Raw genomic sequence first — 13,986 nt, 5'->3', positions numbered from 1 at the left:
ATGCTTGTCATTTCATTTTCAACAAAAGAGAATACAAAAAACAATTTTGGGGGGCTATTACCTAACTACTACAGATCTAGTATTTGCAAAAAAACATAAAGGGGACTGGAAGAGCCTTTGTTACGATGACTGTGCTTAATCTTATGGTCGGTTGTGATGACATAGCGATGGACAAACAAAATTAACCATAACACTTAAAGTTAAAACTAAAAGACAGACAACTCTTTTTCTGTCTTATTTTGCATTCTCTCTCTCTCTCCATATATAATACTAATAATATGCAAAACAAAACCCATAAAGAGGACTGGAAGAGCCTTTGGTTTATGGCTTAGCATGTTATCGTAGCGAACGTTCGCAAGCTCTTTCCTCTGTGCAACTCACGACAGGCCTGGAAAAAGTCATAATTAATTTGTAGCTTAAGTTAAATAATGGGAAAATGGGAAAATGCTGTAGAGTGGGAAAGCATCTTAAATGCACCTTCATCGGCGATGATCAGGACTCTGCAGTAATCTGGACTACAACATAAATTGTTTAGGCTACGTTAATTCAATATAAGTTATAAGCCCATAACTATAGCTTATGTAACTCTGTAAGCAAGCACACACACACACATACACATACACACACACACACACACACACACACAGAGCCTGCACTGACAGTGACACCCAACATTTTTTTTTTTACTTAAAAGTTAAACTGAGTTTTTAGGCCATGACCTACTGGTAGGCCTACTACAACTAGTGTCGTCTGATAATCAATTGACAACTGACCTACTTCTTTACTACTACTTTAAAAGAAGGGAAAACAGCTTACAACAACAAAAATTCAAAAAAATATACCAAAGAAATGTAAGGTCAGTTGGTTATGACAGTGAACATAGCAAGTTTGTCTCCTGGAAAAATCATCACAACCAACATAGCAAAGAGTTTGTCTTCTGGAGAAGTCATCACAACCGACAGTAAACTATGTGTGGATTGGAAATATTCATGCAGAAATTCATTCCGTTGCTTGTCGTCAATAATTAGCTGCTGTACAAAACATCGAACGAACACTTGCTTTCTCGAAACAGCCGTGAATTACATTTCGTATGTCGGTCATGTTCGGTTGTGACTTTGGACATACAAAATAATTTGTCCTCTCTCAGCTTTTTACCTATCGCACTCATTCGATGAGCGCGAACAACAAACAGAGAGCAGTGTGTCGTATTTTGATGCGCTCTGTTTCGTTTGAATAACATGCAAATTCGAAATGAGTTCAATGAAAAATTATTTCTAACAGATTGTTTGTCGGTTGTGATGTAAATGTCGGTTGTGACGTCAACTTGTAATTCAGAAAATACGGACAAACGAAGCTCTCTTACTTTCCCTTCTTCGACGCGCCATTTCCAAGAAAAACAAGCCTCGGTTTGAAATCAGTTGGGAGCGATGCTATTAAAACGTACGATCGGAAGTCAACGGAGAGTGTCAGTTGTTGAAAAATTCGTGATTGCTTGGTTGTGACGTCCGGACAAATGATTCGATGCTTAGCAAATTATTCGGCATATCTCTGTCATGTTTGTAAATTTCAAATGCCCAGCGATCTCAACTAATACATTAATTCTTTTTGTGTTCTGGAAACTGCAAAAGTTCGGACTGGAGCATAGATGATACATACACACGATGTCAAAACATCGTTGTCACTTCGGACAAACATCGTCACAACCAACAACCTGAAGTTAATTTCTCCGTTTCTAATTAAATATTTTTATATAGAAGCAGGTTTGTTTACACACATATTGATTTATTATTCTTATTTCCAGATTTACAATGCAGTTTGGTTTTGTGCATTAAAAAGAGTGTTCTGGGTTGATAACAAAAGTATGAGTTCTTGCTTATTGGTTTCGGCGGGAAATTTTTCCACAGTTTTTCACTTTCATCGTAGATTTAATTCACAAAGCTGTTGTTAAAACACACAATTTTATCGTAGGTATCTCTTCATCCTATTTTCAATCCAACAAACAAACACAGACACATACATGTTTTTGATAATGTTGTTTAATTGCTTACAAACACACATGGGGTCTGGAGCACGACCTTTTGTCACAACATCATTTACGTGCGTGCGTGTGTGCGCGTGTGTGTGTGTATGCTTTTGCTATCAAGCATATGATACCTACTGTAATAGTTTCATGCATTTGTTGTATGCATTTAATGACTGCTTCAGATGTGTATATTTGCATATAATTTGCTGTGTGTGTCCCCACACAAGTGTGTATCTATATGTGTGTGTGTGTGTGTGTCCGTGTCTGTACGTGTATATATCTGTGTATGTGTCTTGGTGTCGTTTGACAATGTTTGCTTAAGTTATATCATCTTTCCAAGCTATGTTTTCATGATTATGTCTCAACATTTGGCAGGCTCTTTCTTTATTTTGCCTCACTTATTTGCATGTGTAGGCTATTTTTTTAAGCCCAATGTATCTCACCCTTATTAATTTCGTTTATGCACCAATTTCATTTGTCTGAAAATTGTCAAAATCAACTCATTGATTAGAACAATAAAACATCCATCCATCCATCCATCTCTCTCTCTCTCTCTCTCTCTCTCTCTCTCTCTCTCTCTCTCTCTCTCTCTCTCTCTCTCTCTCTCTCTCTCTAAGCTTACATATATGCCATTATTTCACACCATTTCTCACTTCTGCATTTTTTTTTCTTCTTCTGCGTTCCCAGCCATGCTAAAACTTTAATCCAGTCTGTAGGGCGAAGTCAGCAGTCCACCGCAGCGACATTGCCAGCCTCCAGAGCTTCTTGTGGGCCTCCAATTTTTTTGTTCATATTCCTGCTCTCATGTTTATATTTATCCATCACAGATGGAGAACAGCCCGGTCTGAAGCCGGAGGACTTCCAGGCGTCAGTGGCCACGCTGCGCAGTATCACAGAGTCGCTGGGTCTGGAGTGTGTGCAGCTGAGGGAGCGTACCGTGGAGGAGGGCTCAGTTGCCGAGTTCTTGCTCAGGCAAAAGGTGGATTCTGAGGACTTCATGGAAGTCAGGTACACTGTGTGTGTATGTAAGTGTGTGAGTAAGTGTGCTATTAAATATGTGTGTGTGTGTCTGTGAATTCATTCATTTGCTCAATGTGCTTTGTGAGAGTGAGTGAGTCTCTGTGTGTGCATGTTTGTGAATTCATTCATTTGCTCAATGTGCTTTGTGTTTGTTAGAGTGTGAGTGTACATATGTATGCTTTTGTCTTACTACATATGTGAATTCCGCTCATGTGCTATGACGTCCAGACGTAACTGGTTATGGATTTGTTGGTAAACTCTGTGCATTAAATGATTAACTGGCACTGGAGTTTTGACCCTGTGTTGTTGTTGATTAACCTTCGCAGTTGGAGTTCACAGGCAGGTGCCACTAGGAATGTGTATCTGTCAGATGACAGTAAAGTAGATAGATTTTCTTTATTTACTTACAATGTACCACTGCAAGTCTTGCCAGATGTTATTGTTTGTGTTGTGTGCTCATATATATATATAGAGAGGTTACTACACGAGTGGTTTTTTATATGGCTTGTATTTCAGTCAAGAACCCAGCGGATGAATATCAAGGGACCCACAAGCCTCAATTTTTCAATGAAAATTTGGTTAGCCAACTTATCTTGTTTGTTTGTTTTTACTGTTCAACTAATGTTTGCTGTATATGTATATATATATGAATGATCTGGTTGTTACTTTTCAGGCTTAGGTACAACTCCTGAAGTTTGAAAATTATGATTTCAAACCTGGTTGTTTTTCTCTTGTCTCCAGGGTAGCTGTGGTGGGCAACGTAGACGCAGGAAAGAGCACACTGCTTGGCGTTCTGACCCATGGCGAGCTGGACAACGGACGAGGCTTTGCTCGTCAGAAGCTGTTCAGACACAAACACGAGATGGAGTCAGGGCGAACGAGTAGCGTTGGCAATGATATCCTTGGCTTTGACTCTTGCGGCGAAGTTGTGAACAAACCAGACCACGGCCACCTGGACTGGATAAAGATCTGTGAGGATGCTGCTAAGGTGGGTCTAATTTCTCTCTCTCTCTCGCTCTCATTCTCTCTCGCTCTCATTCTCTCTCTCTCTCTCTCTCTCTCTCTCTCTCTCTCTCTCTCTCTCTCTCTCTCTCTCTCTCTCTCTCTGTGCCATGGTTTGTGCTTTGCATGCCCCTGCTTCGGTTTCTGTCATGTTTGTTACTGTGAATTTAATTGTCCACGTCACCTTAAGTACTTTGGTGTGATCCCTGGAATCTCCATGGTTTTGATCAATCATTTCTTTCATAGTCCCACTATTGAAGCAACAATGTTTGCGACAGATTTATTACTACTACTACCACAGTTTAAACAGTTTGTTCACACATATGTGGCTGTTACAAGCAAGAGAGTGCTAATATATTATGGAAAGATTGCTCCTGTTGCCGCCTGTGTGGAAGTTGTGCGAGCACCTTGTTGTAGATTTGACACTGTGTTTGAGCATTGTACACATAGAACATTTCTTTGTTGGAGGCTTTGTCTCCGGCTCATTGCTGTGCACCAATTCAAAATGACACTTCCAAATAGAGGAACTCCTGAAATAACTCTGTCGAGTTTGTATGGGTTGTGAAAGAGTGAATACCCTTGCTTGCAAGCTTTTCACACATACTCCTTGTCCACGTGTGTCCGACACACTCCACACTAGTGACTGGCCTATAATGTCACATGGGAAAGTTTGCCTCAATAAAAGCAAAAGTAATCACTCTTTCACGACCCATACAAACCCGACAGTCTTGTCTAAACATCGTCTATTAAATTACATCCTTTACCCAACTCACAAATAGCAATTAACTCTAGTTCAGTGCTGGTAACGCTGTACGCGTCCCCTTGGTAACAAGGAAGGCGCCTCTAAAAAAAAGAGTGACAGAGACCCGTAAGGGTGTCAAAGCCAGCCCGGAAACGAGGCCCCTTCCGTATGCGTGCGCATAAGCCGCCAACTTATCATTCTCAACTCAGCGCCCAACAGGACGGGTCGCTTTACTGTACGCTCCGACTGTTTTCAGTCTTGTTGCTTGGTCTTCTGACTTTGGCTTCTACCCCTTGGTCTGCCGCCTAGCTGGGTCCGCATCCTTGCCGTTATTGGGTGAGAGATTTCTTGTTTTTGTAACTTTGGCGACATTTTGTCGCATGTTTGTGAACTTATGAAATTTTCTTGAAGAAATATTTTTTCGTGAGTTTGCTTTACCATGGCGGATAGCGTCAAGCCTAAGACTAGTTCGAGACAGGCTTCGGCTACTACTTCTCCTACTGCTAGTTTAGCTTCGTCTAAGTCTTCTTCTAGAAGGGAGAGTGCTGGAAAGGCCGCTTCTTCTTCTGGGTCGGGGATTGATAAATGTCCGAAAGTTGTTGACAAAACTTCGTCCGCCATTTTGTCCGTCGAAAAGGACAAGGTCACGCCTTGTGACAAAAATGTTTCGAATGTGGATAAACTTGCTTTGTTGTCGGGGGCCCCTGGCGATTCAGGGTTTTTGCCCTCCGATATTGCGTCTTTGCTTCTGACTATTAGTTCACAGGTTTCGACTTTGGCCGCAGATTTGACGGCGACGAAAGCAGAGTTACGTTCTTCCGTTTCAGCTTCCTCTCTCGCAGGTGCAGCTGTGGCTGCTACTTCGGTGGTCCGGGCTGAGGTTCATGCGTCGCAGCAGGGCGATGGACGTCTTGTGCCCTCGTTGTCTGAGCATGGGCTCTTTGAAGGTATGTCCTCACCACATGGTGCCGGGTTCTCCGGTGCCAGTGGTGTGCGAAAACAGGAGCGAGTAGACCGTGTTCGCGGCGAAAGCACCGAAACCCCCGCCGTTAATCCGCATCGAGCGCTTTCGGTAGAGGCTAGGAGCCCTGTTGTTCGTAGGGATTTGTCATACCACTCTCACTCAGAGTCGGGTCGATCATTTCCCCTTCCGCCCTGGGGGCAGGAAGATGATGGTGTCTCCGGAGCTGACCAGGAGAGTCTCTCTGGGGTTCACCTGCCTGACTGCGATGGCGAGCAGGCTGAAGAGATGGATGAGGGTGCTTCCACGGCTGTGGATGACACCCAACTTAACGTGCCGTTTAAGCTGTCGAGCGCAGTGTCGTCGGCAGCTGAGACGCCTTTTAAGTACTTTCCGGAAGGGGTGGTGCGAAGCAAGCAGAGACTTCCACCACCGCTGTCCGCCTTTGACGATTTTCGGTCCTCCAAGAGTCCGAAGGATCAGTTCCGGTTTCGGGAGTCGTCATCGGTTGCTTATGTCTTGGCACATGTGTTCAAGGGAAGGAATACTCCTGCGGTGCCGTTGTTGGCTCAACACGGAGAGGCACCAGAGGATGTGTTGCCTTGGTTGGCTAAAGCGGGGGAGAGGGCTGTTTCTGGGATTCAGAAACTTAGGCTCACCCCTCGTCCTATCAGTTTGGTCGAGACGTTTGCTCTGCCCTCTACTGTGCTTCCGGTTTCCCCGGAATTGGCTTCTTTGAGGGAGGATGGCTACGGCAACAACAGGGTTGTCCCGTATTCCGAAGCCTCTCTTTTGGCTTTGGAGGAAGCAGGGAGAGCTCAGCTTGAGCTGGCCTCAGTGTCAGAATCGTTGCAGCGGGCCCTTTCTAGGTCTATTGCTTCGTCGTTGGACCCGTTTGAATTTCGTTTTGAAGCGTCTGCACTTGATGTGAGTACTCTTTTTGCCACGCTGGCGAAGGTCACTAGAGAACAGATGGTGATCTCCGCTAACCTTTATGCGCATGCCGTGCATTCAAGAAGGACAGCGTTCTTGACAGGTTCTAGGATTACCAACAAATCCACGATCGAGAGTTTAAAGGTTTCTCCTTTCTCGGAGGGGTCCCTGTTGGGTCAGGCATCTCTTGATGCGCTGCAGAGGGAGACCCAGGACGCTAGGGACCTAGCTATAGCCCGTCTCGCTTCTCACGGGTTTTCGAAGCCCCAGAACAAACCACACATGCAATCACAGTCCTCCGCCAAGCCTCAGACTGCTTCGTCTGGTGGTGGCAAGACTCACAAACAATCCTTTGCTTCTTCGAGTAGGGGTCGCGGTGCTCCGTACCCGAAGAGGGGCCAATCTTTTGGCGCCTCTAGGGGGTCGGGGCGTAAGCCTCACCCCCAATGAAGCTCCCCCGAGCTGGCTATCCCGGTAGCCCCCGCACTGGTTGTAGCGGGCGGCCCGTCCAGGGCCCTCACTTCCTGGCTGCAGCTGGTGGACAGCAAGTGGGTTACTGGGATAGTTCGTTCGGGGTTCCGACTTCTCTGGTCAGGAGAAAAAGCACCTCTGACCAGGATAATCCCGCCATGCAAACCTCCAAGAGATCCAGAGGCGAGAGCCGCAGTTCAAGGAGAGGTTTCAGCTCTGCTTTTGAAAGGGGCGATAGAGGAGGTATTGGACCTTCGGTCCCCGGGGTTTTACGGCAGACTTTTCGTTGTGCCAAAAGCCTCGGGGGCTTGGAGACCGGTGCTGGATCTATCTACTCTGAACAAGTATCTCCGAACTGTGAAGTTCACTATGGAGACGCCGACCTCTGTGCGAGAGGCACTTCGCCCAGGCGATTGGGCGACCTCAGTGGACCTCACAGATGCATACTTTCATGTCTTGATGCATGTAACAGACAGAAAGTGGTTGCGCTTCCGCTGGGGCGAAAAGGCATATCAGTTCAGGGCTCTCCCGTTTGGCCTCTCTCTCGCACCATGGATCTTCACCATCGTGGTGCGACAACTTTGCTCTCTGCTGAGAAAGGAGGGCATTCGTCTGCGAGCCTACTTGGACGACTGGCTGATCCTCAATCAGGACAGGGATCTGTGCCATGTTCATACTCGCAAGGTCCTCAGGCAGGCCGCTCAGCTCGGATTCTCCGTAAACCTGGGCAAGTCGGAACTGATTCCATCACAGAATTTCACTTACTTAGGGATGGAGTTCGACACTCTCAGTTGGACTGTCCGCCCTTCTCAGAAGAGGGTGTCCAAGCTTCAAGACTTGCTTCGTGCGCTTCACGGAGAGAATCTGGCCAGTGTACGGGTTTTGACATCGGTACTTGGCCAGATGGAGTCTATGGCTACTCTTATCCCACTGGGCAGGGTGCACAAAAGGCCTTTTCAGGCTGCCCTTCAGTCTCGGTGGGATCAGTCAACCCAGGGTTGGGACACTCAGGTTTCGCTGGAGACCTGGTTTTTCGAGACCACGCAGGTCTGGCTCCTCCCCTGGGTTTTACAGGGAGTTCCGATAGTTTGCCCGTCTCCAGAGAACGAGCTCTTCACAGATGCTTCTCTGATGGGGTGGGGAGCTCACCTGGGGGAGCATGTGGCGTCGGGGGTGTGGGACTTGTCTCAACCTTCACGTCACATCAACGCGCTGGAGTTGGAGGCTGTTTCGTTGGCGCTCCAAGCTTTTCTGCCTTTCGTTCAGAACAGTCATGTCAGACTGCACACCGACAACATGACAGTTGCGGCTTATGTGAACAGGCAGGGCGGAACGAGATCCCGCAGTCTTTCAGACAGGGCGTGCCTCATCCTAAAGTGGTGCGTTTCGCATCACATTCTGCTGTCAGCCATCTTTCTGAAGGGAAGCTTGAACGTCCTGGCGGACGCACTGAGCAGGGGGGACAAGGTGGTCCATTCAGAGTGGACCCTGTCTCATCAGTCCCTGCACCGATTTTGGGTACAGATACAGAAGCCGCAAATCGACTTGTTTGCGACTCGTTATTCAGCGAGGCTTCCTCTGTTTGTTTCCCCCTTCCCGGATCCTCTGGCGTGGGGCGTGAACGCTCTGGAAATGGACTGGTCCAATCTGACAGCTTACGCCTTCCCTCCGTTTTGTCTGTTGGGCAAAGTTCTCAGGAAGGTCGACTTGGAGAGGCCAGCGCTGGTTCTGGTTGCCCCATTTTGGCCAAGCCAGCACTGGTTCCCGGACTTGCTGCGACTGGCGGTTCGACCGCCTATCCCCATCGCAGTAAGAAAGGGAGAACTCTTGCAACCCAGGTCAGGCATTCATCACGAGAACCCTCAGGCGTTAAACCTTCACGGTTGGATACTGTCAGAAGCTCTTTGCTTAAGGCAGGGGCCTCTTCGGCCACGGTAGACTTTGTGAATCATGCTCATAGGAAGTCCACCAGTTCGGTCTACTCGTCTCACTGGGCCTCCTGGGTTAAATGGTGTGAGCTGAACAGAGTTAAGCCCTTGGCACCTAGATCTATGCAGGTAGCCAATCATTTGGCTTGGCTAGCAGGGCAGGGGGGGTCAGCATCTTCCCTTCGTGTGCGAAGGTCCGCTATTTCTTCAACGCTACGACAACTGGGTCATAAGATTTCTCTTGATGGGGTCATCTCCAGCGTTATTAAGGGTGCCTCTCTTAAGGCCGCGCGCGAGAAATCTCCGCTCCCTGCCTGGGATTTGTTAATCGTTTTGCGTTACTTGGCTTCTAACGAGTTCGAACCTATTCATTCAGCCAGTTTGGTTAATCTGACGCGCAAGGCAGTTTTTCTTACTTTGCTTGCTACATCTCGTAGAGGTAGTGAAGTTCATGCCTTTTCCGGCTTAGCTAAGGATATCTCAACCGGTAAAGATGGTTCTATTTCGCTCAAATTCAGGCCAGAATTTTTAGCTAAAAATCAGAAACCGGGCCAAATTTCGCCTGTCATTAACATTCCTGCCTTGAGCAACATTCTTGCTCCTGGAGACCCAGATATCGTTAACTGTCCGGTTAGAACGCTTAGCAGTTACCTGTCTCGAACTCAGTCCATTCGTTCTGAAAGTCAAAAATTGCTTTTTATTTCGCTTAATACGGCAAGGAGTAAAGACATCGCGAAAGTGACTTTAACCAAGTGGGTCTCCACTTTGATCAGGCATGCTTACGCCTGGTGGCATATTCAGTCTGGCGAAGTTAGGGCTGTTCTTCCCCTGACATCAGCTAGAACTCATGAGGCTAGGGCATGGGCCTCCTCGGTGGCTGTGCTCCGTTCAGGCCGCTTGGCCGAAGTTTTGGAGGCAGCCTATTGGAGATCTGAGGATGTTTTCGTGAACTATTACCTCAGGGACATCTCCTCTCTGCGTCAGGATGGCAGTTTTGCGCTACCTGCCATGGTAGCCGCAGGACAAGTCATTCTTCATTGAATTCTGGTAAGTCCCGCCACCTATAGTAGCAATCTGCTATTTGTGAGTTGGGTAAAGGATGTAATTTAATTTCAAATTTTAGAAATAAATTTTCATTTAATTAATACTTACCCAACTCACAACGTTTATTCCCTCCCACCTCCCCGCTGTGGTTGGTACTGGGGTCTAAAAAAGAGTGAGTTGGGCTTCGTTTCGAATGATAAGTTGGCGGCTTATGCGCACGCATACGGAAGGGGCCTCGTTTCCGGGCTGGCTTTGACACCCTTACGGGTCTCTGTCACTCTTTTTTTTAGAGGCGCCTTCCTTGTTACCAAGGGGACGCGTACAGCGTTACCAGCACTGAACTAGAGTTAATTGCTATTTGTGAGTTGGGTAAGTATTAATTAAATGAAAATTTATTTCTAAAATTTGAAATTTTTGCTGTCTCAGTGCCAACCAATAGGTTAGTAAGGGTTTCAAACCTTTTGAAATGGTGTTATTTTAAAGCTTGTGGTGTATACAGAATCCAAAACATGCCTTCGATGAAAGACACTGTTATCAATAAGAAATGTTATCTTCCTTCCTTCATTCTGTTGATCTCTTCTGCAAAGTGTGTCGAGCTGTGGGAAGCGCTTTATAAATGTTGTATTAGTATTATATTATTATTATAGAGCTTTGTTCTTGTTTCAGGTGATAACTTTCATTGATTTGGCAGGCCACGAGCGTTACTTGAAAACCACAGTATTTGGTATGACGGGACATGCGCCAGACTTTGCTATGCTTATGGTGAGTATTTAACTTTTAAGTTGGTGGCACATTTCATTGGTCGCACAATTCATTCTAAAAACTAAACACCATTCACACTCTGAACATTACCATCAACTTTTTTTGGATTAAATTACATATCTTAACCCAACTCACATATAGCAATTTACTTCAGTCTAGTGCTAGAACGCTGTATCGCATCACCTTGGTAACAAGGGAGGCAACTCTAAAAAAAAAGCTACCTTGACCCATAAACAGGACAAAGTCACGTGACTTCCTGACCTTGCCGCCATATTGTAATCATTCTCTACTCAGCGCTCCATGGCTACGGGCGTGTTTCGCTTTGCTTAGGCTTTTCAGCCTTTCGTCTGACTTTTCCTTGGGTCAGACTTCACCTTGGCTATCCTTGCACGTCCCTCTTCTCTTACTTTGTGTTTGGGGTGAGCATTTTTGCATATTTTTTTCGTTTTTTGCTTGACTTAGGTCGGTTCTGCACTTAGAAAATGTTTACACGCTTTCGTCCGCCATGTCGGATAGCGGTAAGAAAAAAGTTCTAAGCAAGTGGTGGAGCCTTCTCCTGTTAAGAAGCTTTCTCGTAAGTCGAAGGGCTCTTCTAGTCAAGCTGTTGTGAAGGTGTTAGACCCTTCATCCAAACATTCTTTTGATGTTAAGATTGACATACCTAAATCTCCCTCCATGCCTATTCTGCCTTCAGAATCTGTACCGGTTGCTTCCGGTTCTAGCTCTGTCAGTGATATGATAAACAAGATGTTTCCGCTATTCTCCGCTCTTTGAGCGCTCAGGTTTCCTCCCTTTCAGCAGAGCTTTCGTCGACTAGGGCAGAATTTTTGTCCTTGCCTCTGGGTGTCGGCGATACGCGTTCCCTGGCCAGGGTGCGTGTCCCTCCCTTGGCTACAGTGACGTCGGCCGATGTGCATGCTGCATTCGATGCGGGCAACGGAGTCTCTCTTCTGCGTACTCAGGCCTTCGCTGGTGTTCGGTCTGACTATGATCAAGGTATTTATCCTTCGTCAGTAGCTGGAAAAACACTAAAAAAATCATCTCTCAGTTATGTATTCCTTTCTACAGATTGGAGCCAATGCAGGAGTGATCGGCATGACCAAAGAACACCTGGGTCTGGCGTTGGCGCTAAACGTTCCAGTGTTTGCGGTGGTGACCAAGGTGGACATGTGTCCCCCCAACGTCCTGCAGGAGACGCTCAAGTTGCTCACCCGCATCCTCAAGTCCCCCGGCTGTCGCAAGATCCCAGTCATCGTGCAGAACAAGGATGACGTCATCTGCTCTGCAACCAACTTCACCTCTGAAAGGTAAGAGACTTGTTTCAGTGACTGCTGTCTTCTTTCTGGCTTAAGGGTTTTGATAATTGAGAATGTAAACCCCTTACAGTTACAAGCACTAAAAACCAGGGCTATTTGAGTGGAGGGAAGAAAAGTTAACCCTGCCTTTCATGCTTCCCTGCAAGAAACATAGAGCCACATGCAGCAAAGCTTGTTTCATGCTTTAAGAACAGTTTAACATGGAATTTCCTTGATCTAAAGATTATAGTTGACCTTTGAGGAACCTGGAACAATAAACTAAAGCCTCAGTGTACCTGTGTTTCAGAGTGTACAAAACATAACAAGAATTCTCACTTGTTGAAATACGCAGGATAAAGCCATGGGCTATTAAATTACATATTCTTACTCCGAATCACATAAAGCATTGACACAGTCTGAGATGCTAAGGTCTGAAAAGGCTACCCGTCTTAAACAATTTTAAAGGGAAGCAACCCCACCACAAAAAAAGTGTAAATGGAGCTATGGTAACGACCACACACCCAGGGAGTTACCTCCCATTGGTGTGTACTACGTCACTACCGCTCCTCAACACGTGATCAAGATCATACGACCTTTTCAGCTTCTGAGAGAAGGTCGTGGATTTTTGGCGCTCTCGTGGATTTTGCTGTTTGGGGTCTGCTTGGCACCCACCGGCACCCACTTACCCGTCTTATTACCTTCTGCGTTGGTAGTCGGTGAGCTTGTTCCTTTTTATATTTAGTCAAGTTTTGACTAAATATTTTAACATCGAGGGGGAATCGAAACGAGGGTCGTGGTGTATGTGCGTGTGTCTGTGTGTGTGTCTGTGTGTGTGTGTGTGTAGAGCGATTCAGACTAAACTACTGGACCGATCTTTATGAAATTTGACATGAGAGTTCCTGGGTATGAAATCCCCGAACGTTTTTTTCATTTTTTTGATAAATGTCTTTGATGACGTCATATCCGGCTTTTCGTGAAAGTTGAGGCGGCACTGTCACGCCCTCATTTTTCAACCAAATTGGTTGAAATTTTGGTCAAGTAATCTTCGACGAAGCCCGGACTTCGGTATTGCATTTCAGCTTGGTGGCTTAAAAATTAATTAATGACTTTGGTCATTAAAAATCTGAAAATTTAACAAAAAAATAAAAATTTATAAAACGATCCAAATTTACGTTTATCTTATTCTCCATCATTTGCTGATACCAAAAACATATAAATACGTTATATTCGGATTAAAAACAAGCTCTGAAAATTAAATATATAAAAATTATTATCAAAATTAAATTGTCCAAATCAATTTCAAAACACTTTTATCTTATTCCTTGTCGGTTCCTGATTCCAAAAACATATAGATATGATATGTTTGGATTAAAAACACGCTCAGAAAGTTAAAACAAAGAGAGGTACAGAAAAGCGTGCTATCCTTCTTAGCGCAACTACTACCCCGCTCTTCTTGTCAATTTCACTGCCTTTGCCATGAGCGGTGGACTGACGATGCTACGAGTATACGGTCTTGCTGAAAAATGGCAGCTACTTGACTAAATATTGTATTTTCGCCTTACGCGACTTGTTATTCTTTGTTGACAGGAATTTTCGTAGTTGCTGATACATTTTCGTCCATTTTTTGGACTTGTATTTTTCAGTAACTTTTGCGGTTTGGCCGCCATTTTGTGCGTCAGCATGTCTGACAGCGATAAAAAGCGCGGCAAGGCTGATGTTAAGGGCAGAGTTAAATCTAAATCTTCTTCATTAGTTTCCAAGCCTCCTGTTATGGTAGTAGTCTCGGACGAGGCTCGTAATACGGT

General features: G+C 45.5%; 1 protein-coding gene across 3 annotated transcripts in view; it reads left to right on the top strand.

The window, feature by feature from the left end:
* Positions 1-13,986, top strand: part of LOC138959439 (GTP-binding protein 1-like) — a 39,226-nt gene that overhangs the window by 5,520 nt on the left and 19,720 nt on the right. For all 3 annotated transcript variants that reach the window (XM_070330937.1, XM_070330938.1, XM_070330939.1), the window contains exons 4-7: positions 2,851-3,031; positions 3,785-4,031; positions 10,791-10,886; positions 11,955-12,193. In XM_070330937.1, the coding sequence (XP_070187038.1) occupies positions 2,851-3,031; positions 3,785-4,031; positions 10,791-10,886; positions 11,955-12,193 (763 nt within the window). The remainder of the gene's footprint in view (positions 1-2,850; positions 3,032-3,784; positions 4,032-10,790; positions 10,887-11,954; positions 12,194-13,986) is intronic.

This window comes from Littorina saxatilis, linkage group LG2 (genome assembly GCF_037325665.1).
Source record: "Littorina saxatilis isolate snail1 linkage group LG2, US_GU_Lsax_2.0, whole genome shotgun sequence".
In the NCBI taxonomy this organism is placed as follows: domain Eukaryota; kingdom Metazoa; phylum Mollusca; class Gastropoda; order Littorinimorpha; family Littorinidae; genus Littorina; species Littorina saxatilis.
Note: the sequence above shows the minus strand (reverse complement) of the source record. Positions and strands in the feature narration are given on the sequence as shown.